Source organism: Botryllus schlosseri, chromosome 11 (assembly GCF_051294905.1).
Source record: "Botryllus schlosseri isolate E-star chromosome 11, Bs_hap1, whole genome shotgun sequence".
Classification (NCBI taxonomy): Eukaryota; Metazoa; Chordata; class Ascidiacea; order Stolidobranchia; family Styelidae; genus Botryllus; species Botryllus schlosseri.
Window position 1 is genome coordinate 27,506,650 of NC_137246.1, and position 26,118 is coordinate 27,532,767.

Here is a 26,118-nt window from a genome sequence, read left to right on the forward strand (position 1 = left end):
GAGAGTGGGTCTAAGTAGGAATCGTTGATTCGTAAGTAGAAGTAGCGTCATGAATTTCTACTTATGTACAAGTAACAGTACTGATTTCCAAGTGAGTAAAAAGTTTGCCTCCTATGCCTTGTGTCATTGCCTAAAGCATAGAAAACTTGATTAGAAATAGGAACCAGAAACCATGACCAAGTACAGCAGTTTAAACCTACTTTAGTAGTTCGAAGAAGTAGATGTACTTGGTTAAGCAGGGCGTAATCCAAAGGCTGCTCTCTTTTACTTGCCAGATGTGCAGAGTTCCAGTAGTGTAGTAGGGGCTGCCAAAGGGCCACATGAGATTTGCGAATCATTGCGTGCGCCGCTTGAATGTTGATGACCTTTCTTTGATCGAACCAAATTATTCAGTGTGTATTGTGCAGGTGCACTGATGACGTAACCGCGCAATGCGGGAAAATTTTTCAAAGTTAATGAATGAATTCGGCCAATACTGATGTCACTTGCATATATTGCGGGTCGCCTCTCTATGCCACTGTGCTCATTTGGCAGGGACATGATTATTCGGCGCTTAGGCATATAAATATCAAGGATTTTGGCGTAGATACGTCTGTCATTTTGTGCAAAGGTTTCATCGCCAACCATGTTTCTGCGAGTGCCAGGGTTGTAACCAAGTCACAAGTCAATCACACTTTTATAGTTTTAACTCGAGTCATTCCAATTCACCACCGAGTCCAAGTCAGCGAGCAGAGGGTCGAGTCCGAGTCATGGAATTATGACTCCGCAGTCCGAGTCCAAGTCATTGTGTAGACTGCTCAGTTTCTAATTAAAGTCTTGGTAAACCCACTTTCTATAACTTTGTTCGGTGATATCGAATGTTTCGCATTTATAATATACCAATTTTCCTCACTTTTAGCAGTTTCTGGTCGCATATTCAAGTACCAGTACCAATAGACGAAATCCCAATAGTGTGTTGGCTTCGGAATTACAATGAAATGTCGGTCTTGGCCGTCTGAGTCTCGAGTCAATGACTTGGTTCGAGTCATGCGCAATGACTCGAGTCCAAGTCGGGTCAATACACAGATTGACTCGAGGCGAGTCGAGTCATTTCCGTATTTTTAAAATATGACTCGAGTCAAGTCGATTCATCAGAAAATCATGACTCGAGTCGAGTCATGACTCGATTCATTACAACCCTGGCGAGTGCAGGCGCAAAGTTGGACGCCAGCCATCTTTCTGCGAGTATTGTCAGACTCAATTCGATACATTTTCAGCATTGAGTGACAATAAATCGCGCGAATTGCTAAGAAAAAATCAAGTCAAATGAGTCTACCACGAAATATTCTACTTTATGGCCATATACTAGGGTTGCCTTACGTCCGGAATTCCCCGGATATATCCGGAATTTCACTGTAAAAACTGCGTCCGAGAGGAAATTCTAAAAATATTCAAATGTCCGGAACTTTGAAGGCTTGAAGTAGGCTCAAATTGTTTTCGTAAATCAACATACATAATATTATATTTAGCACATCTCGCGATTTAATACAACGTATGTGTAATGGGGCTGTTAAAAAAAAAATTTTTTTTTTCAAATTTCATCGGGTTGATTGTCACATCGTCAGGTTACCTAAAAAACGTTGCACACAAAATTTGACTCAATTCCAACCAGCAGATGCCGAGCTCAGTGAAATTGAAATTTCGATCATTTTTTAAATAATAGTATTTACGGTGACCATGCAATTTCGTCACACCGACATGACCAAAAATCGTGTTCCCGGTATGCCTGAAGAGGCAGCGATGTCTTTTACACTTGTTTTGATCTTGACAAGGGCCTATATGGTGGAGTTTGGATCAGGGATATATAGAGTTCTATATATCCCTGGTTTGGATGAAGACATCGCCAGTAAAGAAAAAAAGATACGACTCGGATTAGCTGGAAATTAGTCAACTTCATTGAAATAGCCGCGTTAAAAGGATGGTGAGATAATTTTCAAATAGATTATACTTTACGCACTCAAATTAACGACCACGAAAAGGAAATGAACTGACAAGCAGCAAAACATGCAATTATGCATGCACTGCACAGTATTCGGTATCAGATAGGAATGCTCGATACGACCGTGAAGGTCAACTAGTCTGATCACACCCAAACAGGTATAGGCCTACACTTTTCACTATACAGTCTGGCTGTAAAAAATGTTAGTTGAAAAAACGAAAATGAAAGAAAATTTAGACGATGGTAGTAAAAGATCAAATGATCAATGAAGCAATGTCTGGGCGAGGTACTCGCATTTTCTGGATAGGCCCATGGATGTTAGATATAATTTGAGAAAAGTTGCTCAGTACAGTGCTTCTACTTTTTTGAAGTACTGCAGTAGGCTTTCTCTACTTGTACTGCTAAATCGAGTGGTTATGATTTTAGACTACATTTACTGAACAGCTCTTGGGCAGAACTATAGTCCTAGAATATATACTACTAGTAGGCCACTTATTGAGTAGAAATTGACGATGTTACTTCTACTTGATAGACAGAGATAATTTATTCGGTTCCATGAAAATGAAAAATACATAAATACATGAATACAAAGCAAAATATTTATAATTAGATTTAGAACCAGGCTGTAGCAAAGGTATCTGAAGATCATCAAGTCGGCTGGCTGTAATATGAAACTTGGAACAAAATATAACACGTTCGCAACGTATCAAAAACGGATGAAAACTGAAGTGGGAACATTCACAGTAGGTAACCTGGAGAATGGTCAAGATAACAATTTGCCACCGGTTAGTGGTTACAGGAACACAAACTAGGCAAAGAGATACAATAATCTACATACGTTCCTATAAAATGTTCGTGAAACATTTGTGTAAAGATATGGAGAGGTTTATCTTCAAAGTAGGACGGAATGGAGTTCCATGTGCGACGACCTTGCAAACTAATTGTTTTAGGATGTTATCGAGGTAAGAATGTATTCATGGAAGAGTCTCGGGTCTTGTGTGATTGATGGTGACTGGTGAGATGACTGAAATAGTCTAGAAAGATTTCTGGTAGGCTCTCATTGTAGTAGCCGTGCATGATGTTATACCTATTTCACATAAGTGGATATCTTCAACTTGATGTTCAAATGTACCATATTGACATAGAGAATTTACAGGGATACCATACGCCCTGCTAGAGGATTTGTCCTTTTTTCACCAAATTGAAAGTGTCCTCGGAGGACGCATAAATGTCCTCTTTTTTGAGGTACAGTCCTCTTTTTCGCGAATTTTGGTCAAATATAGGGTAAAATTCAACTGATATACAATAAATCAGCACTGTAGTAACGCTCCGGTGGCTATTTCGGAAGCTGAGCCGGAAAGTTGACCTTTCTTATTTATTTATTTTTTCTTTAGTCATTCAACGAAGAATTCAACAAAAGTTTGAATTTCTGGAGCCGAGTCGGTAAAATAACCTTTTTTTAAGTCAAAAAACCACAAAGTCGGGAAGAATTTGGCAATTTTGCCAGATTTCACTCCAGTATTGTAAGTCTGAAATTTTGAGAAAGTGTCCTCTTTCCAGATTTCCAAAATATGGTGACCCTAGTAGTGGAACTATTTTATGCCGTTGTTTAAAATGTCGAAACTCATTAACCTGATCCAGTGCCGGGATGCCGAAAACTAGTAATCCTCCTGATAGGGTGCCGCAAGGACAATAAGATTTAAAACCACTGATGTAAACCACTTTCGCTATAAAATTCATATTTTGCTCGCGAGTCGATTTTGTTGATACGCCTCTTCGCGCAATGTTTCATTTGTTGCGTCATAATAGCAGATCTGAAGCTACAGATTCATGCCAAACAAACCCGTATAGATAACTAACCCTGTTCCACGATTGTGATGAACCATTGGCTGAGTTGGCTTACTTCCTCAAAGTTACATTCAACGCAGCAAAGAGTCATTGTAACCATTGCAATTGATGTAAAAGTTCTTTGTGTATAATGAAAATGCAATTCGTAATAAATTACTGTACAAGGAAGTAAGAAAGGCATTTTCGTGTGTGGCTCGGTTGAAGTTTGTCGGATTATCTTATGCAAGTATAATACATTCATCTGTCTACTGTCATCTTACTGGTTCAGTAAGGATACGCATCGTACCAGCTGATGTTAAATATGAAATGGCTTCAGAAATTGTCGCTCGAGATTCGGATTCTTTTGATGTTCGGATTCGTGATCTACCCGCGTTCATCAGGTCCGGAGATTTCATGTTTGAATTTGAATTGGTTATAAATTCCTTATTTTCAGCGCAAGATTGCGGGGAATTCAGCATGTCAATTGAAAAGGTAACGGTATGCCATTCGCCCACTGCGAAACGTTTAATTTTTAACCCGCTACGCGCTCAAAACTATCCCTACGACATGCATTCTGCTCTGTATAAGATTATATAGGTAAATGGTTTGCTACTGTGGATTGTTGAGTTTGTACGCAAGAAGTTTGACCTCACCACTCTTCATGTTCAATGTTCATACTATTCTATGTATGTTTCATGAAGGGTCCGGAAGAGATGTTGAAGATAATAAAGGACCTTCAGTCCAAAGAAGAAAATGAGAAGAAATGTATTGCCGATAAGGAATGGACCGTTAGTAGACTTTGAAATCTTTCATAGATGGACGAAGTGTTGGGCAAGTTCGGCTCAAGATCTGCAGAAGTTCAAATTAGGGTGACGTGGTTCAAAATATTGAATCATAACCTTGAAGGCGGACTCCGGGAAGAAGGTTCATGATATATTTGAAACTTTGATTGCTTTCTGAATTCCGTTGCAGGTTTTCCAGCGAAGAGTGAAAGGTGATGTGGATTTCTACCGAGGTTGGGATGAGTACGTGAAAGGATTCGGGAATTGCGCAGGAGATTACTGGCTCGGTAGGAAGGTTTTAACTTATAGTTTGATTCCTTCGAGTTTTAGGATTTAACGATAACTTGGTTCAAGCTCATTCTACAATGAATAAAGTTTTCCACGTAATATACAGGATTGTGGTTTAGGGCAATTTATGCTGGCATGGTAGTTTGATGCAAAACCAACGACATTCTAATCCGATTTGTTCTGACCAAATCAAGCAAAATATCAATTGCTCGCTTGATGGTAGTGCATAAAGACACGCAGCGAAATTCACGGCACGCGTGATAAATCAAGTATAACTGCACTATACACTGCTGCTATTGGCACAGATCGTATAGAATGCACATCAGCTATACCTTCAGACGAGTTGTAGTACATAGGCCTAGTATTTCGATACCAAACAATTCATGAAATATTACGCTGCAGGGATGGACAAGAAGCCAAACGACGACATGTGTTTTCTAGTTGTACTGCAACTAATATATTTTTTAAAAGCAGAACTAGAAATAAAACGAATGACTCTACAAAATCTGCAACTAGAACTATAACTACTCATTTTTCAAATCCGCAACTAGAACTAGAACTACTCATTTTTCAAATCCTCAACTAGAACTAGAACTAGAACTATACTCCTAAAACCGTTAGTTAGTTCACCGTCAGCTAACTAAATGGGTAATGCGTACTAGTCTGCGTACTACGTATATCGGCCGTAACCTAATGATAGGAATTGCGAGCCTATGTATCCAAACCGGAGTTTTTTTACGTGCAATTTTTACTTTTGTTCCGTGCCTGAGCATCTTCGCCAAATAACGCATTTTCCGGGTTATCCGGTGTCCAAATTAAGCGCAGTCGACTATATTAATATAATTTCATAATGTTTGGCTACAGGACTTGAGGAGTTGCATGAAATGACAAAGGAAGGAAACACGGAATTGAAAATCAATATGATCACGAAAGATGTTACAGGAACGCATTGGGTGGCTAAATACAGGCAGGCTTTATTTTGATGCATCAATTAATACACAAATTTGGAAATGTGAATGAAGGTAATGAGCCAGCATGACTAACAACAAAACTAAAAAATGCTTTTAGAGTGAGTGAATGAATGCAAAATTGTTACGTTTTACGTTTTGAAATACTATAAATCTGCATTGAGAGCATTCGCATTAACGTAACCGTGTTTACGAGATTCCATGATGTAACACTGAGCATCTGAAAAAATAATCGCCTCAAAGTTGTTGGCAACTAAAGATCGCGTCGGGATTTGTTCTGAAGACAGGATCTCGTCGTTGGGTTTGAAAAAAAACCAACGCCACCGAAAAACAATTGGCGACATAATTTTCCTCCGTTTTATGACATTCACGGCAATTCTTATTATCCATGCAGCAATTTTCGCATCGGACCCGCTTCCGACAAGTACAGACTGCACGTCTCCGGATACTCCGGGAACGCAACCTACGATTCTCTCGCCTCTCATAACAATCAACAATTCTCAACGAAAGACGCAGATCACGATGGGTTTCCAGCGAGGGCCTGCGCTTCTTACCGCGAAGGAGGCTGGTGGTATAATAAGTGCGGCCCAGCCAATCTGAATGGAGACTTCAACAAATCATATTGGAAGGGAATTTTTTGGTGTTACTCCTCCAACCTGCGCTACTCGGAGATGAAGTTTCGCAAAAGATTATGAAAAGAATAATAGACTTGTGAAAACGCGATAAATAACTCAATAACACGGACTCTTGTAAATAAATCTGGCCATCCATACCCCAATGAGGCTATAAATTCCTATTTTCAGCGTAAGATTGCGAGACATTCAGCATATGAATTGAAAAGGTAACATCATAGGCCTACTATTCGTCGATTGGTCGACATTTGATTAATAATCCAGTACCCGCTCAAAACTATTGGTATGGTATAATTCTGATTTATGTAAGAGTGTTATGGGTAAATGGGTCACAACTGTGATTTGTTGAGTTTGTGTGCAAGTTGTTTGACGCCACCATTGAACATTCTTATCGCTGTGCGTTTCTCGAAGGGTCCGGAAGAGATGTTGAAGATAATAAAGGACATTCACCTCAGAGCAGAAAATGAGATAATTCCCTTGTTATTTGCATGGTGTCAAGTGATGAAAATGGTAACTCCTAGTTTAGGCATTGGCAGGTGGTTATACGCAGGACGTTGGTGACGGAATCGTGCATTTTCAGCGGCGCCGGAGCAGTACGTTAATAATAATATTAGTAATCGTCAGATTATATTTTCATATGAACAACACATACGCAATGTACAATGTGATAAGAACAGATAGGAGTAGGGTTGCATTTAAAACAAACGGTGTTTTAAACAGTGTTTTAAAAAAAGGCCATTTTAAAAAATAAAAAATTGTATTTTTTCAAGTTGTAAAATTGGGCCATAATTGTGTAAATACTTTCCACAAAACATGTCGCATGAGCCTATACGGACAATTACCACTAGATATAGCCGACGTTTATCGATATGGGATTGTTGGAATCCTCAAAATAGTCGGTTCAACATTATTAGTACAGATATTCCGTCAAAGGAGTTATATTTACCCTATATTTTCAATTGTCAATGTCAATCCACTGTAGCGTCACAATTACATATTCGTGACGTCATGGCTTGAAAAAATAACAATAAAATGCATGTTTTAAATTAGGGCCTTGTTTTAAACATGCATGTTTGAATTGATTTTTATTTTAAATCCAACCCTAGATAGGAGGATGCCGAACGACCAGTTGTGGTTGCAGTAGCGATCTCTTAAACCTCGGCCTAGTGCCCGGTGTCACAGTTCCTTTTTCGATGTTATAGTCTCTATTCCACGGCACTTTCTTGCTCTTTCCATTCTTTGTAAGTTTAAGGAATTTTTTGTCGCCGACGCGGGTAAGAGGGCCCGACCCGGGCCGCATGTGCGGTAGGTGCCCATCGTCACCACTACGCTATCTCCCCCGTTAAAATTTAAGTGGAGCTGGAGTCAGTTATACGGCTCCGACGCATTACATAAGATGCTATGCTACTGTCATTGGCTGAATTCACATAATTTTACGGTAATCATTTACAAAATTAGGAATTGCTGTCTCGTTGACACCTCCTTTTCTAAATAACCATATGTTCAATTGTTCATACATAGGCGCCACACCTGGGTAGGTTAGATACCCCGCGCTTATACTCCGTGATTACTGTATTGAGGGTATTCGTCATTCCCACAATTTTGTCATCAGCACAACACCGATGTCCAATTGTGCGGTCCGAAAAATAGTGATCACTATGCATGTCACAAAACGGGACTGGTGCTTATGTGAGCTGAGCAATTTCACTAATTAGTAATCAGCCGAATATATATAAGCGACGCAAGATAATAAACATATGACTTCACTTATCGATTTGGAAGGCGCGCGCGCCGCACTCCGAGAAACACCACCTCCTCCAGGAATTAGACGAGCAAAGGCTAAAGGCACTAGTGCGGAGCATGGATCGGAGCCGGATTGGATATCCGGCCGGATATTTACAATTTTGGCTGGACCGGATCGGAACCGGATCAGTACTTTTTCTGTTACGGCCGGAGCCGGATCACTACTTTTTTGATCCGGCCAGAATTTTTATGGATAAGCATGACTTTTATAACTATATAACTACCAACCAACCAACCACACGTAAGTAACCTCCAAGCCAGTGTGAACATAAACGAGGCATATTTATCAATTCACGGAACCTCCGTACCGAGTAGGGCCGCATTTCTGGCCGGACTTTTTCATTTTTGGCCGGACCGGATTGGAGCCGGATCAGTACTTTTCCTGATACGGCCGGAGCCGGATCGGAGCCGGACCAGAGAATTGAACAACCGGATCGGAGCCGGACCAAATAATTTGTCGATCCGCTCCGCACTAAAAGGCACGCTCGCACGCACTTTGGTGATCGCTCGAAATTAAACAACGTGTTGTTGTGTATGCCTACGAATTGAAATTTAGTCCAACGCATGATCGTTTACTCCAGTAAATATTTGCAAACGCAAAGAGGGAAAAGCATCAAAGCAGCCCAGAACGTCATTATAGCCCGCATACAATTGTCGCGATACAAACTATAGTCAGTACGATGTCCGAACCGCTGGTGTTGGATATAAGAGAGCAGTTAGTGATTCGGTGCGCGATTTCCTATTTGTAATCATCGGTTTTTGTGTTCATTCTTTTCTGCTTGATAGTGATACACTCGTATTCTTGAATTGCCGCGCAATGTCACTTGTGAACAACTGGGGATGTAGTTACATTCGTTACTGACACTTTCCACTGTGCAGTGTGCACCTGTACAGCAGGGATATCTTGAAACTAGTTCTAGTTCTAGTTCTAGATATCCTTGTTGTACAGTGCACGTGTACGGCGTTGAACCAAGTTGTCAACTTTTCATGGAACTCAAGATTCGCTAATTCTTGGCTCATTCGATTCGTGTGAAGGATAACCTTCTATATTCCAGTAAACTTGATCGACGCCGGACAGACTGGAAACGAGGGCATCAATGCTGAATTTGAAATCGTTGGGTATTGGGTATAGAAAGCAGAATTTCTACTGATAAGGTCGGGACGACGCGACATGCTCGCATATTGCTTTTACTGCAGTTACACTTGAATAATTAATCGCTCCATTTCAAGATTTAATTCGACTGCATAGCTTGATAATAATGAGTGCAGCCTCGGTATTAAAACATCGCATTAGTGTTTAATGCTGTACACAGTAATGGCATGGAGTAAAGTGAATTCTTGTGCGGCTATAATTTCATCGGCAGACGACGACAAGGAGTAAATATCACGTCACACGACTTCGCATAACCACACAAAATGACGGTTTCATGCGACGACTGCAATTGTTGTTACCGACTATACTGACTGAACCATTCGATAGTTTTCGAAGTCGGAGCTGGAGCAGTTATATTAGTGAGTTCCGGAGCTGGATCCGGAGCTAATTTATGATAAGAGGGAGCTCTAGAGCTGTAGCAGTTTAAAATTTACCAGTGCTCCAAAGCCCTGGTTGTATTTATAGGCGAGGATCACATTTCATGGTAGACTTGAATTTTCGTCTTCGTGTGCTGCGTCCTACTAAGATACGCCCTAGCAAGACCCAGAAAAAAGACTTGACACTTGTCTCGAAAATTATATTCTCACTAATGCGCTCAAAGAAGAAATAAAATGAATAGTTCCGTTGGAAATAAAACAGGTGGACTTGTGCTGTTTCCTCGTAACGCGAAACAAATTACTCTATTCTCGTCAGTAGCTATACATGTCGAAAGCTTCGGAAATTGATCAACTAACGGGCGGAGATCTTAAAGTCAGCTTGTCCGGAAGAATGCTAATCGTCCGATTAAAACTGTTGATCGTGGCGCATAAAGTTCGATGAGATTCCGCGCGAGGATAATCGCGAATTGTATGGTGAAAGTTTCAGTCCAGCAAAGTAGGTTGCCACGATTGACATTTATTTATCAGACGATTGTGCATTCTCCGGATAAGATAACTTTGTGATCTTCGTCGAATTCCAAAGTTAGTATTATTCAAATTTCTTTATAATATTTTTTAATGTCGTTTTCAGGTTTCAAGCGGCGTGAGTATAAGAGACTATAGTTAGTAATCCTACCTAACGCGGTATCGCTAGTTGACGTTCGTGAAAAGTCCGAACAATTACAAATATTAGAAATATAGCATTCACCTTCACGAAACCGCGACATGTTCATTGCAAAACTTACGCAAAAGGGAACCTGAGATTGAATTACATGAGAAATATATCTTAGGGAAACATGAAATCGTGGAGAAGGTAAGTACCGACAGTAAATACCGGCGTGACAACGTTACACAATTTTCCATATTTTTAGCCATCGCTCCGCAAAAATCATCACGGGTCGAGTACTTTCAATAAAAATTGTTTGAAATCTTCTTCGCATATCGACGCCAAATCGTCTAATACAGAAGTCCCGTAATTTCCGAAATATATTTCTTTGATAGACTCCAAATCCACCTGAAAAATCGGTCTGCGTTAGTGCGTTGTCGTTCATAACAATCGAGGATAATATTTCTAGCGACGCATCGTTAGATACTTTGAAATATTCAATCTTTGTCGAATTTCAGAAAGCTCTAATTGCGATTTTCAACCCGTAGCCTATATAGAGCAGACTTGGTCAACTAGATAATTCTACTCTAATTCTAGCGAAACGCCGGTATAATCCGATTCTAATCTAATTTGTGAAATGTCTCGACGCCATAATTTTAATTGTAATCTAATTTCCATGTTTTCCTGAAAATGTTGCATTATTTTACCAAGTTTTTGCGAGTTCAGTAATTCTAATTAGGATCTAATTTGGAAAACACTGTGTAGCTGTCATTCTAAATCTAATAAATTTCGGAAAAGATAAAAAATTTCTGGTTGACCAGCCTTACCGTAAAGTATAAATCCTACCTCGGCCCTCGAGAGAAATATCCTGGACACGGAAGACATGTCCCGGTCCTGCGCGATGTAACGTCGGAGCTTTTTACTGAAATAACTCGCCGGGTCTTTGGAACACGAAACTGTAAGCACAATTTAAAATAACCCTACCCCCAGGAAAACCAGAGGAATATGCGAGCTTACCTAAAGAAATCATTGCGGCTTTCTTTTCTTCGTCTTCGGGACTGCTCTGTATGAATTGTGCAAAGTCTTTGCCGGAAATTTTCTTGAAGGCGTCGAGGGTGGCTCGGATTTGGGGCAGGTTGCATTTTGTCATCACTTCGTTGAATTTTGCCTCTCCCATACCCGATGTTTCGTCCTGGACAAAGGATAGAGTCGTTGACAGCATTGTGTCAAAGTAAGCGTTGCTACTCTAGTATAAGTAAAAGTAAAACTCCGTAAATTTCTACCCATCAATTACAAGAAATAGTGAGGTACTGAACTTCAGTTGCCTATTTATTGAATGATATATTCATATCGACATTTAATAACACGATTGTTGATGTTATACAGAGTTCGTTTGAATTCTCAACTAGTTTCTGACGATTGTCCCTAACGAGTATCAGCCGAAAATATTCGGGTTCATTTCAATATTAATCTATTATTAAATTACTCCGTAAAAGTAGAAACAATTCATTACTGACCACATCTGGTTGATATATAGTTACGTTATACCATAGTGTCCTATATGGTGTTGACACAGACAAATCTCACGCCTCAGTGAAATTGTATCACGTCACGATTTCCATTTGGCTACAGGCAATTTGACGGTCATTTTTGACCGGCTTGCCGAGCATTAAATTTGGTAAAAGAGGTATCAATCGAAAACTGACTCTGCACTGATTACGGAAATATAAATTTTATTCCGCTCGTGGCTCTGGAACTCCCACAATCAGCCTCGAATTTTTCATTGTTAGGGAGATTGACATTGGGACGCGACAATACTGTCTGGCGAAACGAGAGAGTAGCTCAAGAGAAAAAGAGCCAGACAGCATTGTTCAGCATTGTTGCATCCCAATGTCAATCTCGATAACAATGAAAAATTCGAGGCTGATTGTGGGAGTTCCAGAGCCACGAGCGGAATAAAATTTATATTTTCGTAATCAGTGCAGAGTCAGTTTTCGATTGATACCTGTTTTACCAAATTTAATGCTCGGCAAGCCGGTCAAAAATGACCGTCAAATTGCCTGTAGCCAAATGAAAATTGTGACGTGATACAATTTTACTGAGGCGTGAGATTTGCCTGTGTCGACACCAAATAGGACACCATGGTTATACGTTCACATTTTACGTAGGATACGTCGAAATGATGTATCCAAGAGTACGCACCTCGTATAATCTGGTTGCGTTACTATCAGCAGTCGCGGGCGAAACCGTAGTGGTGCAATCACGGTCATTCTGGAATAAGGAAACCAGTATCGGCGATACGCGTCACGGATGGCTTTCACTTGCTGAAGAAAGAAAAATTGGTATCACTCATTCAAAGATGCCGTTACGCCAGGGTGTTGCTTCGAGTCTAAATTATATTCCAGACAAATTATGTAGATGTAAATAATGGAAAGTAATTAGAACGAGAATCTCATAAATAGAATATTACGAAACACCATCTCCAATCGAGTAGCTACCGCCGGAGGTAGTCAGAACAGTCATTGGTGCTCAAGTAGAAGTAGCAGTAACGCCATAAATTTATATTTAATTTCCAAGTAAGCAAAAAGGTAAGCGTTCAAAGTCTACTTATGCAATAAAAACTTAAAACTATCAAGTTGAAATGGAAGGATGCTAAAATCACAATTACTTCTGTAAGTGGTACAAGTATTATATAGGCAAAACCTTTGTCGTTATGAGTACTCCGGAAAAGTAAAAGTACTTAGCCGCTGAACAGATCTGTCGGTATGGAAGATAGCTGTATAGCATCAATGTACTTTACTATAGGATGCCCTATGCCCTAATCGTAATTTGATCATAGGGCCCAATTTAATGAAAAATCTTCCTGCGAGTTGCGGTACCTTGCTTGATCTTGTACAAAAGATCTCCATCGCAACCTCTTGCATACCGCGATGTATGAGTGAGTCGTGAAGCGTGATAGCGTCGATCTCGAATTTGGTTTTCATCCAGTCTGGAAAACAGAACGCATATTATTTGATAACTGCGAGATGGGAACAGAAAGCGCTTGAAAGCGGATCTAGACGACTATAAAATTTTCATTTTCTCCAAATTAGATTACAATTCGTATCACAGTTACACAGCTTTTTTTCCAGATTAGATTAGAAGTGGAATGCATACGCTACAATTTTTTTTTCGGAATTAGGTTGAAATTATAGTTATAGCAACACGGTTTTTCCCAGATTAGACTAGAATTACTAAATTCACAAAACCTTGGAAACTGGATTAAGTTGTGTTCATGTCATATCAGAGTGGATTCATATAAACAGCAAATGTCTGTACGGCTTGTGTCGCACCATACAGTAGGCCTCAGGGTTGTAACCAAGTCACGTGGCTACGAGTCACAAGTCAATCTCACTTTTATAGTTTTGACTCGAGTCAAGTCGAGTCATTTTCACTTCACCGCCGAGTCAAGTCCGAGTCCAAGTCATCGAGCAGAGAGTCGAGTCCAAGTCATGGTACTATGACTCGAGTCTGAGTCCAAGTCATTGCGTTGACTGCCAAGTTTCCAGTAAAATTTTTGTTAAGCCCACTTTTTATATCTCAGTTTGGTGATATCGAATGGTTCGAATTGACAAGATACTAATTTTCCTCACTTCAAGCAGTTTCTGTTCGAAATTTCAAGAACCAGTACCAATAGACGAAATCCCGAGAGTGCGGTTACTTTACTTCTCTTCGAAATTACAATGAAATGTCGGTCTTGCCCGTCTGAACACCGGTATCATGATTCATGCCAAACGACGACATGTGTTTTCTAGTTGTACTGCAACTAATATATATATTTTTTTTGACGCAGAACTAGAACTAAAACTAACGAATTTCCAAAATCCGCAACTTGAACTAGAACTACTCACTTTTCAAATCCGCAACTAGAATAGGGTTGCCATACGTCCGGAATTTCCCGGACATGTCCGGAATTTCACTGTTAAAACTGCGTCCGGGAGGAATTTCTAAAATATGCCTAAATGTCCGGAATTTTGAAGGCTTGAAGTAAACTCATAATTTTTTCGTCAATCAACATTAACAATATTATTTTTGACATATTTATGCTAGATTAAATTTTTGTTAGCGCTGCGCGCGATTTAGTATCATCTATACTGGTTTTAATATCGGGACAACCACCCTTGCAAAAACTGCGATCAAAATTACATAAAAATAACATTCATTTAAAAAATAAGTCTAATTGTAATCGCAATTATGAGATAACGGTATATTCATGGAGTCGGTTTAGGCCAGGGCCGGCCAACCCGTGGCCCGCGGGCCACATGTGGCCCGCGAGGTAATTTCCGAAATTTCTAATGTTATCAAAAATGGATTACACAGATTGCGAACTTGTGAGGCCAACCAAAAATTTGATTAGTCTGGCCGCAACACTTGAGATGTGATGACTAAAATATCAGTTCCAACGCATTCGCAGATCCATGAGCCAGTCACATATTGATCGATCTTCTTACACTACAATAAAGCAGAATAATTTGTGATAGATTTATCAAAAGTAAAAATTTTCTACACGTTTCGCGCAACATGTTGTCACTAGATTTCTTGCTTTTAATATTGTTGCCCCTTTGTGAAAATGAAAGAACGTCTAATGTATCAGATTGAATCTAACTATATTCGAGATTACGAGACAGAGTGTCGTTCAACATATGCGACTTTGCATTTGCACTCGCAGAAAGACCGTCGACTGTGAAACCTAGGCACAAAATGACTGACGCATGTTGGTCGAAACTTTCGATATCGATATGCCCAGACGCCAATCGCCCAGTGCTTGCAAACTGAGCCCAGCGATAGACAGCAGTCCCGCAATATAGTCAGGTGACAATATAATTGACCTGTGAACTTCAAAAATTTTTCGCGCTTCGCGCGGATAGTGACCCCCGCCACAGTTCGTCAATCGAATGTGGCCCTTTGGCTGAAAAGGTTGGCCAGCCCTGGTTTAGGCCGTTTGGATGCTTTATTTAAAGATAGTGGTTCTAAACCTGGGGGGTAGTTTGCCTAGGGGTTCGCGAAGGTGTTGAACGTATTCAGCCTCCAAAATAAGCCGTGATAAAGTCTGGAAAAATGTGTCGACCTTAATTAGTAATCAGCTCATCCGATTCTGAGCAGGTCCGCGGAACATTTTCAAATTGGAAATGGAATCGAGACCATAAAAGGGTCGGCAACCACCGGATGTGCGGTGTTTATGTAGCTCGGTGGTGCAGTGCGCACCGGCATTAGGCTGATAGATAATCTTATCGGTGTGACATGAACATGACTTAGCGATGTACAATTACGCTCCTTGCATTTTGGAAGTCATCATCCCCCACCAGCTCTACCGCTGATCATGTGGGCGGAGAGAGGATCAACATCATATAGTTATATACGGAATAACCAATATTATTGACATAATTCATTCAAATCATTTAACGATCAGATGCATATAAGCCCCCAGAAGTTGCATCGATTACCCTACGGTGGGCCCAGGATCAGTGTTTACTGTTTATATTTGGTGGGGGGGGGGCTGAAAAATGTAGCTTGGCCCTGGTTACAACTTACAACACACACACAACAATATAGTCCTGAACCGGACCGTGGCCACCTCTAGTCGAGAGGCAAAGCTTTGCTGGTGGCACGTCATGTTGATCGACAATGTGCACACTGCACATGCCCAATGCTCACACCTCATTTTGAAGTCCGCTAGTGGGCGCTAAAGAGCGTCCGGAATTTGTGCCACAGAAATATGGTAACCCTACTAGAACTAAAACCAGAACTACTCACTTTTTGAAATACGCAACTAGAACTAGAACTAGAACTACTCATCAAACCGTTAGTTAGTTAGTTAGTTCTCCGTCAGCTAACTAAATGGGTAGTTTGTACAAGTTTGCGTGCAGTAGCCTATGTCGTGTCGTAAGTCGTAACCTAACGATAGAAATCGCGAGCATTGTCCGAACCTGAGTCTTTTACGTGCCATTTTTTCTTTAGTTCCGTGCTGCCTGAGCACCTTCTCCGCATAAAGCGGTTGTCTGGGTTATCCGGTGTCCGAATTAAGCGGACAGTATTTCTAACATTCATAACGTTTGTCTCCAGGACTTGAGCAGTTGCATGAAATGACAAAGGAAGGGAACTTGGAATTGAAAATAAACATGACCACGAAATACGAAGGAACGTACTGGGTTGTTAAATACAGGCAAGCTTTATTTCGATGTATCAATTCATACACAAATTTGGAAATATGAATAAAGTTAATGAACTAGCATGACTAACAAAACTAAACAGGTGCCCACGGGTTGGCACACAGTGGCTTAGAGTGAGTGAATGAATGCATAATTGTTACGTTTTACGTTTTGAGATACTTTGAATCTGCATTGAGAGCATTCGCATTAACGTATCCGTGATCCAGTGATTCTATGATCACCAACGCCACCGAACAACAATTGCCGACATACTTTTCCTTCATTTTATGACATTCACGACAATTCTTATCGTCCAGCAATTTCGGCGTCGGACCCGGGTCCGACTTCTACAAATTGAATGTATCCGGATACTCCGGGAACGCAACCTACAATTCTCTCGCCTCTCATAACAATCAACAATTCTCAACGAAAGACGCAGATCACGATCAGTTGCCATTGATAAATTGCGCTTCTCTCCTCGAAGGAGGCTGGTGGTATAGTAAGTGCGGCCGAGCCAATCTGAATGGAGACTTCAACGAATCATACTTGAAGGGAATTTGGTGGCACGAATCCAGCCTGCTCTACTCGGAGATGAAGTTGCGCAGAAGATTATGAAAAGAAAGATAGATTTGTGAATACGCGGTGAAAAACTCAATAATACGAACTCTTGTACATAAATGTGGCCATACCCCAATGTCACATTTTCATTAGAGTTCGAAATATGATCGAAATGACATCGCTTTAAAATTGAAATTGTATATGCAGTTTTTATTTTACTTGATTACGGTAAAATAATTTTCGCAGTCACGTCACAGTGTCGCGTTTGTCGTCACATGGAGCTAGGAACTATATGACACGCGGTTAAAATAGCTGGTAAAACCAAACGAACGGGTGCACGAATGTTTCAACATTACTTTTTTAATATAGTCGCCACCATTACGCTTCGATATATCTTATGCATATGTAGTTAGCATAGAAGCATAGTAATCGGTTGCAAGTTGAAGCTAACCGCCATTCTAAATTTCCATTCTCTGCTTTGACTATCGAGCCTATGATTTCATGCTTTGTGTTTTGGTGAGGCTACTGAAAAAATGTCGGATTGATATTTGAGTTTTAAACCGTATGCTGATGGGTAGAGAAAATATAGATGTAGTTACGGTAAGATGTGTGCCGAAAAGGCATAATGTATGCATATCAATTCCAAAATAAATTTTTCAAATGACTGTGATAAAAGTGAGTTGGCGCTGACGTATCGGAGCTAGGAATTCTTCCTTCGTAGCCTGGAGACAGGGAAATGTAGAATGCTCGGAGAAAACCGCGCATTTGATCAAGGATAGGCCTACATCGTTCGACTCTCAAAGATACATCAGTACTCTACCGTAGGGGTGAGTATTCATTTTGCGCAAGTGGTCAAAAGACGGTCAAAATCTATAATGTGGTCGGCGCACCGAGAATTCAAACGAAATTACGAGGAATGTTAATTCTATACCTCAATTGAAAGTAGTGAATGATATTGTTTACACAGGATGATAAGTGGATGGGGCACTTTTAGAAGTTTCGAAATTTCATGCCGGTGACGTCATATTTTGTGATACGATTGTTGATATACAATGTTCTTTCCAATTCTCTACTAGTTGCTGACGATTACCCCTGACGAGCGTCAGCCGAAAATATTCGGGTTCATTTCAATATGAATATATAGTTAAAAGATAACGCCTACATAAAGTATGGATGCGAATATCGCATCGCAATGGCATGCATATGACAAACTCATATAGATGGACGTAGGGTTGTTTCTGCGCGGCAGTCTGAATCTTGTGACGCCGGTTTCCAGTCGCAGTAGCCTATCTAATCTGAGATATTCTGACGCAAATTGTTACGATTCAAACCGACCGTCCAATATTCCAATGTTACACGCTCAACAAATGTATTAACGATCCAAAGCGCTCAGTTATCGAGTAAGATTTACAATGAATTAAGCGTCACAGAAACGAAGATGATGCTTTATATAAGCGCGAGAGAAATAGAACAACAAAAGTTTGATTACTAATGATTAAGGTTTGACGACAAATGATCCGATAAAATTCCGACAAATGAGGCACGAGGATATAGTAGTAAATACCATCATTGCATACTCACATTTGCAAGTCACTGTAAGTTTTTACCTCTTTAAGGGTTATTAACGTATGGGTCGCAAAGGGTATAATTTTTGGTAGCCACGGCACCAGAGTGATCTGTTAATATGTATGTAATATTTGTTGAATTTATTGCATTGCATATCCAATGTCACTGTGTTGGACAATAGCCAATAAGCGAGATACGCAGAAAATATGGCTTCATCATCATGAGAATGTGGCGACTTTTGTGTTACACAAATTGGTTTGAATTCATGATAACATTTCTCAGACTGGTTTCTCTAGAAAACATTGTCGCGAAGACAGCTGGGATGAACTATAGTGTAGGGGTGTTCACTGTGCAACGGGCGAGTTCGGGCCTATGAGACACATTCATTCCGAGGCCAACCCCTTCTGCGTCGGAGCACATGATGACGTAAAGTCTTAGCCAACATACAGCTGAGAAAAATATCATAGCGGCGACACATAAATTGTTAGAGTTTAATAAATGATACTGCAATGAATATAGTCTTGGAAACAAAATGAAGATCGCAACACTGCTGCTGTAATGAGTGAACTGAGATTCGGACTCACTTCGCTTCCCGGACTCTGTGTACAGGAAACAGGAACCAACTGCTCAACAACGCTAACTTAATGTTTTTGCGCTTTTCATTATCAAGTATACAGCGGAGGTCGGCAAACTTCGGCATGAGTGCCGTTTGTGGCACGCGAGATGATTTTTCATGGCACGCCAAATGATTTCACGCAAACGACATATTGAGCCCATGTTATTGCAAAAATGAAACAGAAGTTTTCGAAATGTACAAAGCTCGTTACTCGTTAGCGATCCAAAATTATTTCCTAAATCAACATAAAATGGAGTCTTTTAGGGCATCTTTGACATATCTTAATATTTTTTTCAGCGCTTCGCGTCGTCGCGATTTCTTGGAACCTGATATTTTGATTATAATTCGGATATAGAAAATGTGTTTAAAAACTATGCATAATGTACAGAAATTAGTCAACCGTATTAGTAGTTGTGAAAGATCGTCAACCGAATATCGTATGAAACCGTTTGGATGCTTTAGTCTAGGTGTGTTATTCACTGTTCAGCCTACGGAAGCGCAACTTATGAACCGGCATTCCGGCGCTGGGCATTTTCACGCTATAGAAAACACGGCCTAGACATGAAGTTTCGGACAACATACGACTCCCATGCGGTGCATGCGGTGCGAAAATGATTGGCGGCGATAAAACCTTGAACCAAAATACCGACCGCATACTGGCCAAAACGTTCGACATTGATATGTCCACTATCAAGGCGCCGAAGTGACCAGTGCCCGCAGCTTGAACCACACGTATCAAATGAGACTTGCCGAGGAAAATGATGAGCCCCGTGTCAAAATACGAATTCGGAATCGTGTTCGTCTCTCGGAAAGAGATCAGATATTCTTTTAGTTTCGTCTGGTGTGCAAGCGATTCCATTATATCTGGAGCAACGACAATATTTACCGTTTTACCGCGACCTTTGCAGACGAATCTAGTGTCAGACCGACCTTAATGCAGTGTTGGGATGACTCGAGTCATGACTTGACTCGAGTCAGACTCGAGTCAACTTTTTCGTATGACTTGACTTGACTCGAGTCACTTTGGAAAAACGACTTGACTTGACTTGACTCGGTCGGTGCTTCAAAAATGGGCATTGACTCGTGACTCGGAGTAAAATTTGCGAGTCAATTTCAATTCATCAAGTAAATGCTGTCGAATAAATCATTGGATCTTGTCTATGTTCGGATTGTTCGAGATACGCCGGCGTCACTTGTGAGAGCAACCAGTCATTCACTGATTCTACGTTACACTGATCCTCCATTGTTACATCACATATGAATTGACCCTAACCCATGTTTTTAGTAAGCCATGATTGACCACAAACTAAACGATCACAGCTACGTTGTCGAAGTAGTAGTGGTAGAAGATTAATCTAAACAGCAATGCGTCCCTGTTTCTTAGACGGATCCAATGCCTACGTTGCGCAGTGCTCAACCGAACAAATATAGTTCGTGCGTTTATATTCTCACGGATGTGTAGACGGGTAGTGTAGGCTATTGTACCATATCGATTTGTTTCAACTTCTCGAAGCTTCGCATTAGGTCCTATATTTCTGATGATAATAACTGACTGCATCATGTAGCTGTACAGTTACTCTCTTATTTTATTAGCAGTTCACGAGTGCGTGAGGGATACAGCGTCTTTTTGCATGAAAGGAACTAGATATTCGTTATTTGATTCAAGATAAATGATCAATTAATTGGTCTTACACACAGCTAGCAAAATGTAATGACTTTGAATCATCACTCTTACTTCAAAATATTCAATTTCACCTGAATTGTGACTTGACTCGTTACTTGACTTGACTTGACTCGACTTGACTCGAGTCACCTCCAAAAAACGATCGACTTGACTTGACTCGAGTCACCTTTGAAAATCGATTGACTTGACTTGACTCGAGTCAAAATCTGCAATGACTCGAAATGACTCGTGACTCGAAGGTAGTGACTTGATCCAAACACTACCTTAATACGACACCAAACTGACTTGAATGATACAGGAGTGGGCACATTTTCATCATCATTAGATCATATCATCGTAACACTGATTGGCCTGTCACTTATTGCATATGATACTGAACACAGTGGACTAGGGAACGACCAAATAAGATCGATCATTTTCCCATTGCGCGACTGAAAATAAATTAGATAAATATATCACGTAGGCTACATGTAAGCGACCAATCAAGAATCACTGGCGTGATGGTGCCGTTGCCAGCTGCAGAAAACGGTTGGTGGTATTCCTTGCTTGAAACGTTAAATATTAATAAATTGGATGTTTGGCACACAGGGTGCTAAATAGTTGACATTTTTTGACATTTCGGCACGCTTCACACAAAAGGTTGCCGGCCCCTAAAGTACAGTTTAGCCCAAACCTCGCCCCTTCGTAACCATAGGCCTGTACAGATGATAGCTAATTATATATATATATATGTGTATATATATTAAACGATGTTGGCTAAAAAAACAAAAAATAAGAAGCCAAACAGCAAATTTATCACACTATGTTACGTAGCGTTAAGGCTTCTTGGAAATATGCCATAGTTGGCGATCCGGAGATACTTCCATTTTCTCAGAATGAGCTCATGCATACCATAAAAGCAGTAGTGTATTATACAGAAGCCTACACTAAACCGTTACTGGGATCAGTATTTTGGCAATGGTGCATGGAAAAATATCAGAATCAGAATATCAGAATGAGGAAGCTGACATATTGAGAGACAGTAAATATTGCGTTTCTCGCTGTTAGATGGATTATATCATTTTGTCCGGAGAAACATCCGACCGAGATAGTGTAATGGTTGTGCGTCCGGCTTCTCGATCGGTAGGGCGTGGGTTCGATCGCCTGCAAGGTCATACCAAAGACTCGAAAATTAGTATCCGCGGCTATCCTGCTAGGCGCTCAGCAATCACAGAGGAGAAAAAAACGGGGGCGCAGACTGTATCGCAACTCCATCGTCAAAGCATCTCGATGGTGCAGGCGAAAAAGAATATCATCTCTCCCTCTCTCTCTCTCGATGTTGATATGCCTGTAGGATGATGGGTCTATGACGAGTAACACCACATCGCAAAATTGAGTTTTTTTTCAAAACTTTCTCTCCGATCTGATACTTGATGGCGTCAGCTTCTTGTGACGTGGTTCAAAGAATTTCATAAACGATATCAGGAAGCTGTGTTCCTCAAAATGGCAGTCAACGAAGTGAATTGTCATTGCAGACGTATGGCAATTGATGGGAGAGTTGGTTGCGTAGAACGCATACGTTATATGTTGGTAGAAAACGCATTTGTTTGCAGGGCTCAGTTATAGTAGGTCACATTATCTTATGCGCCTATTATAAATTAATCTGCCCACCCTCACCTATCTTATCAAGTTAAGTAGGATACGCATCGTTAACTGGATTGTACCGACAAGTTTAAATTAAAAACCTAAAATATATATTTTAGAAGCGTGTATAATACGTATATAGGTTAATCGCGCAATATGAATCGCAATATGTTCAGTGTTCACTGTGTAAGTCGTCAAGCATTAGCCTAGTATCACTTTGATCTGATTGGCGACATTGGTTACGCACCGAAGTTTTGTATCGAAGGGTACGTAGATCACCGGGCTCGCATCCGTGCAAGGTACAAATTTTCAATTTTAAAAATTGAAGCAAATTATTTCAGAAATTGGCAGCAGATAGTATCCAGGCCAGCTGATGTATTGAATATCAAGTTGCTTTTGAAAATCTCGTTCAAAATGTGGCTTCTCTTGATATTTGGAATCGTGAATTACCCGCTTCAAATCAGAGCAGAAGATGAGACGAATACATGCGCTGCACACGAGAAATGGACTGTGAGTAGGATTTGGAATCTTTCATACATGTAGATCGGCATAAGACGTATACAACAGTTGAAATCGGGTCGAAGCGACACAAAATTCTGAGCTATAAACTCGAATGCGGACAATTCGTTGCATTCCGTTTCAGGTTTTCCAGCGAAGAAAATACGGAAACGTGGATTTCTTTAGAGGTTGGGATGATTACGTGAACGGATTCGGGGATTGTGAAGGAGATTTCTGGCTCGGTAGGATTGTTGTAATTCGATTCCATCAAGTTGTAGAATTTTGTCGATATAGTAATTCGGTCATTATCTTAGTGGTAAATAACTTGATTCAGTGCAGGGTTGTCACCAAGTCACAAGCTCCCGAGTTACAAGTCAATCTTAGTTTTATAGTTTTAACTCTAGTTAAGTCTGAGTCCAAGTTGGAGAGGAGCGGGTCGAGTCGGAGTCATACTGTTGAGACTCGAGTCCTAGTCATTGTGTATAGGCTACATTGTTCAGTGTTCATGTTCAGCTTCCAGGTTAAAGTCATGTTCAGCCCATCTTTTTACAACTCTGTTTGGGTGATATCGATTATCGAATGCCTCGCATTCACAACATAGCGATTTCCCCCCTGTTTTCAAGTACCACACGGACGAAATTCCTATACGTTGGCAATTTTCTATTCATCGAAGCTGCAATAAAATCCCTAATCTGGAAGTCCAAGTCTCTAGTCATATACGACTTGGTCGAGTCATGCGCATAGACTCGAGTAGGCCTACAAGTCTACGAGCCAATACACAAATCGACCCAAAATTGGGTTGCCATATTTTGAGATCCAAAAAAGAGGACACTTTTCAAAAATTCTGAAACCTCCAGCACCAGAAAAGAAAACTCGAGTTTTTCAAAACTTTCCAACTAATAGTACTATGTTGAATAACAAAAAAGGTCATCACTTTGACTCGACTCCCGTTTTGCCCGATCTTTCACGAAACTCTGACGTTTGCAGCGATCGATTTTTTTTTATCGAATTTCAATACTTTTTCTGGAAAAAGGGAAGAAATTTTCTTAAAAGAGCACGTATGTTAACCCTACCTAAATTGAGTCGGGTTATGATCCGTAATTCAGAAAATGACTTGAGTCAAGTTGAGTCCACAAAATATAGTGCGACTCGTGTCGAGTAATTACTCGATTCGTTACAACCCTGATTCTGTGATAACAAAAATAATCCATGTCGGGTATTGGTTTGTAGCATTTTTGCGTTGAAAAGTAATTGATTGAAAACCAACGCCTTTTATCATTCCAAAACGTTGTAATCTTCTGTGCAGGGTTGCAACCAAGTCACAAGTTTCCGGTTTCAATAGTTCAATTCAATAGTTTTAACTCGGGCCGAGCCGAGAGATTTTCAAATCACCACCGAGTTAAGTCCAATACAATTCGGGGAGCGAGTGGGCAGCGAGATAATCTAACAATGGGTTGCGGGTACGAGTCCGACCGATACCTAAGTGTTGGAGGTTTATCTTGGCTTCTCCTCGCCATCTCATCCATGTAAGCGGTGTCTTATAAAAGCCTAGAAGTGGGCTTTGGGAATTACTGAATAAGAATCAATAATCAAGAAAATCCAATGCAATTTTATGGTATCTCGGCCGAATTTTAACTATAATTCTAAAAAAAGAGGACAAAATCTTAAAAGGAGGACATTTCTCAACGTTTTGTTTCCAGGCCTAGAGGCATTGCATGAATTGACAAAAGGAGATGACATGTCGTTGGAAATCAACATGATGAGGAAAGGCAAAAAAGATCATCTTTGGGCGAAATACAGGTGAGCTGCATTCGAACGCAAATTGGATAATGAAGAACCACAGTTGAGAAACAGTCAAACGTAGATTGATAGAATAAGCAATCATTTCGTCTTACATCCTGAGTGATTGAATTGCCCAGTCAAGCATTGTTTGCCGCTTTTTCCCCAGTCTTGCAAAGCTGCTTCGTAAGGACTGACAGTACCGGGGAGAAAATGCAGGAAAGTAGAAGATAAGTCCCAAAACACCGTGTTATTTGAAATCCAGAGACACAAATGAACTGTAGACGAACGTGAAGCGTACAAACAGCGCGAACTTTTGAAGAAATAAATGACAGACGAGCAGTTTCCCGAAGGACTTTTTCCACCTTCTCTTTTCCCAGGCACTTCCGCATCGGCTCCGGATCCGACAACTACACACTGTACGTATCCGGATACTCCGGGGATGACTCCGATGGTCTCGCATATCAGAACAATATCCAATTCACAACGAAGGACGCGGATCACGATCATCGGTCGTCAGAGAATTGCGCTTCTCTCCGTGAAGGAGGCTGGTGGTACGAGATGTACTGTTCCTTTAACAACCTGAACGGGAACTTCAACAAAACAGGCTCGGTGGGATTCTGGTGGGGGAGCAGTTATGATTCTCTTTGTTGCTCGGAGATGAAGGTTTACAAGAGGCCGAACGGCAGCGACATCTAACGCTCATGACGATACAGACTCGAAAAGACGAGCGATGACGTCATGAACCTACTACGTCACAAAAGCCGAACATTTTCAGTTTCAGTCTGGGTCGCCGACGCAACAGCGCCATCTCGCGTTCACGAACTTCGTTGATGTGTCGTCGATATTTGGGACTTTCCCGATCATTGGTATTTTATTTCTGAAAAAAATCAAGAATTCAATGCTCCGTGCTCTCAATCTCTTGACAGTGAAATTTTTTGATTTATAGCAAAAAATTAGAGAACGTCTTTAAAAATTTGACTGTCAACCCCATAAAGTTGTTTGGTTGCCTGAAAGAACGATGCTCAACAGTTTCGGTAGAAGCAAATTTATTGCGGTTGAAAGTTTTGAATCTGTAAAAATGCCAATGCGAACTATCATACCATGTTCGTTGGTAATCCCAGAATTGTTGATCGTAAACTTAAATAGCTT

At 40.6% G+C, this 26,118-nt stretch overlaps 3 protein-coding genes across 5 annotated transcripts; 2 read left to right on the forward strand and 1 right to left on the reverse strand.

The window, feature by feature from the left end:
• The first annotated feature begins 112 nt into the window (after positions 1-112).
• Positions 113-16,867, forward strand: LOC145449749 (fibrinogen-like protein A). 3 transcript variants are annotated; one of them, XM_080328174.1, is made up of 5 exons: positions 113-4,206; positions 4,260-4,297; positions 4,507-4,593; positions 4,778-4,874; positions 16,557-16,867. In XM_080328174.1, the coding sequence occupies exons 1-5, from the start codon at positions 4,119-4,121 to the stop codon at positions 16,703-16,705; spliced, it is 459 nt and encodes a 152-aa protein (XP_080184300.1). In that variant the 5' UTR covers positions 113-4,118; the 3' UTR covers positions 16,706-16,867. The 3 variants fall into 3 exon arrangements, with proteins under 3 accessions (XP_080184300.1, XP_080184299.1, XP_080184298.1); XM_080328173.1 differs by lacking the exon at positions 16,557-16,867 and adding exons at positions 5,740-5,897; positions 6,238-6,388 and having other exon boundaries at positions 113-4,297; XM_080328172.1 differs by having other exon boundaries at positions 113-4,297.
• On the reverse strand, positions 9,988-12,740 carry LOC145449752 (annexin A13-like). Its single transcript, XM_080328178.1, has 4 exons — positions 12,657-12,740; positions 11,472-11,646; positions 11,301-11,410; positions 9,988-10,862 (listed from the first exon to the last, which is right to left on the reverse strand). Exons 2-4 carry the CDS (start codon positions 11,629-11,631, stop codon positions 10,740-10,742), a joined length of 393 nt encoding a protein of 130 aa, XP_080184304.1. The 5' UTR covers positions 11,632-11,646; positions 12,657-12,740; the 3' UTR covers positions 9,988-10,739.
• Positions 16,868-22,812: 5,945 nt separating the features above from the next.
• LOC145449674 (microfibril-associated glycoprotein 4-like) lies at positions 22,813-25,021 on the forward strand. The gene is made up of 3 exons (XM_080328079.1): positions 22,813-23,199; positions 23,333-23,429; positions 24,888-25,021. The coding sequence occupies exons 1-3, from the start codon at positions 23,104-23,106 to the stop codon at positions 24,989-24,991; spliced, it is 297 nt and encodes a 98-aa protein (XP_080184205.1). The 5' UTR covers positions 22,813-23,103; the 3' UTR covers positions 24,992-25,021.
• Positions 25,022-26,118: the final 1,097 nt, after the last annotated feature.

Excerpts from the sequence above, each read along its gene's own strand:
- LOC145449749 (XM_080328172.1), top strand. The coding sequence starts at position 4,133 with ATGGCTTCAGAAATTGTCGCTCGAGATTCGGATTCTTTTGATGTTCGG. Across the intron at positions 4,298-4,506 it reads TCAGCATGTCAATTGAAAAG|GGTCCGGAAGAGATGTTGAA; the intron begins GTAACGGTATGC and ends TGTTTCATGAAG. Across the intron at positions 4,594-4,777 it reads TTGCCGATAAGGAATGGACC|GTTTTCCAGCGAAGAGTGAA; the intron begins GTTAGTAGACTT and ends ATTCCGTTGCAG.
- LOC145449752 (XM_080328178.1), bottom strand. The coding sequence starts at position 11,631 with ATGGGAGAGGCAAAATTCAACGAAGTGATGACAAAATGCAACCTGCCC. Across the intron at positions 11,411-11,471 it reads AGCCGCAATGATTTCTTTAG|TTTCGTGTTCCAAAGACCCG; the intron begins GTAAGCTCGCAT and ends TTGTGCTTACAG. Across the intron at positions 10,863-11,300 it reads TATTTCTCTCGAGGGCCGAG|GTGGATTTGGAGTCTATCAA; the intron begins GTAGGATTTATA and ends CCGATTTTTCAG.
- LOC145449674 (XM_080328079.1), top strand. The coding sequence starts at position 23,104 with ATGTGGCTTCTCTTGATATTTGGAATCGTGAATTACCCGCTTCAAATC. Across the intron at positions 23,200-23,332 it reads CTGCACACGAGAAATGGACT|GTTTTCCAGCGAAGAAAATA; the intron begins GTGAGTAGGATT and ends ATTCCGTTTCAG. Across the intron at positions 23,430-24,887 it reads TGAAGGAGATTTCTGGCTCG|GCCTAGAGGCATTGCATGAA; the intron begins GTAGGATTGTTG and ends TTTTGTTTCCAG.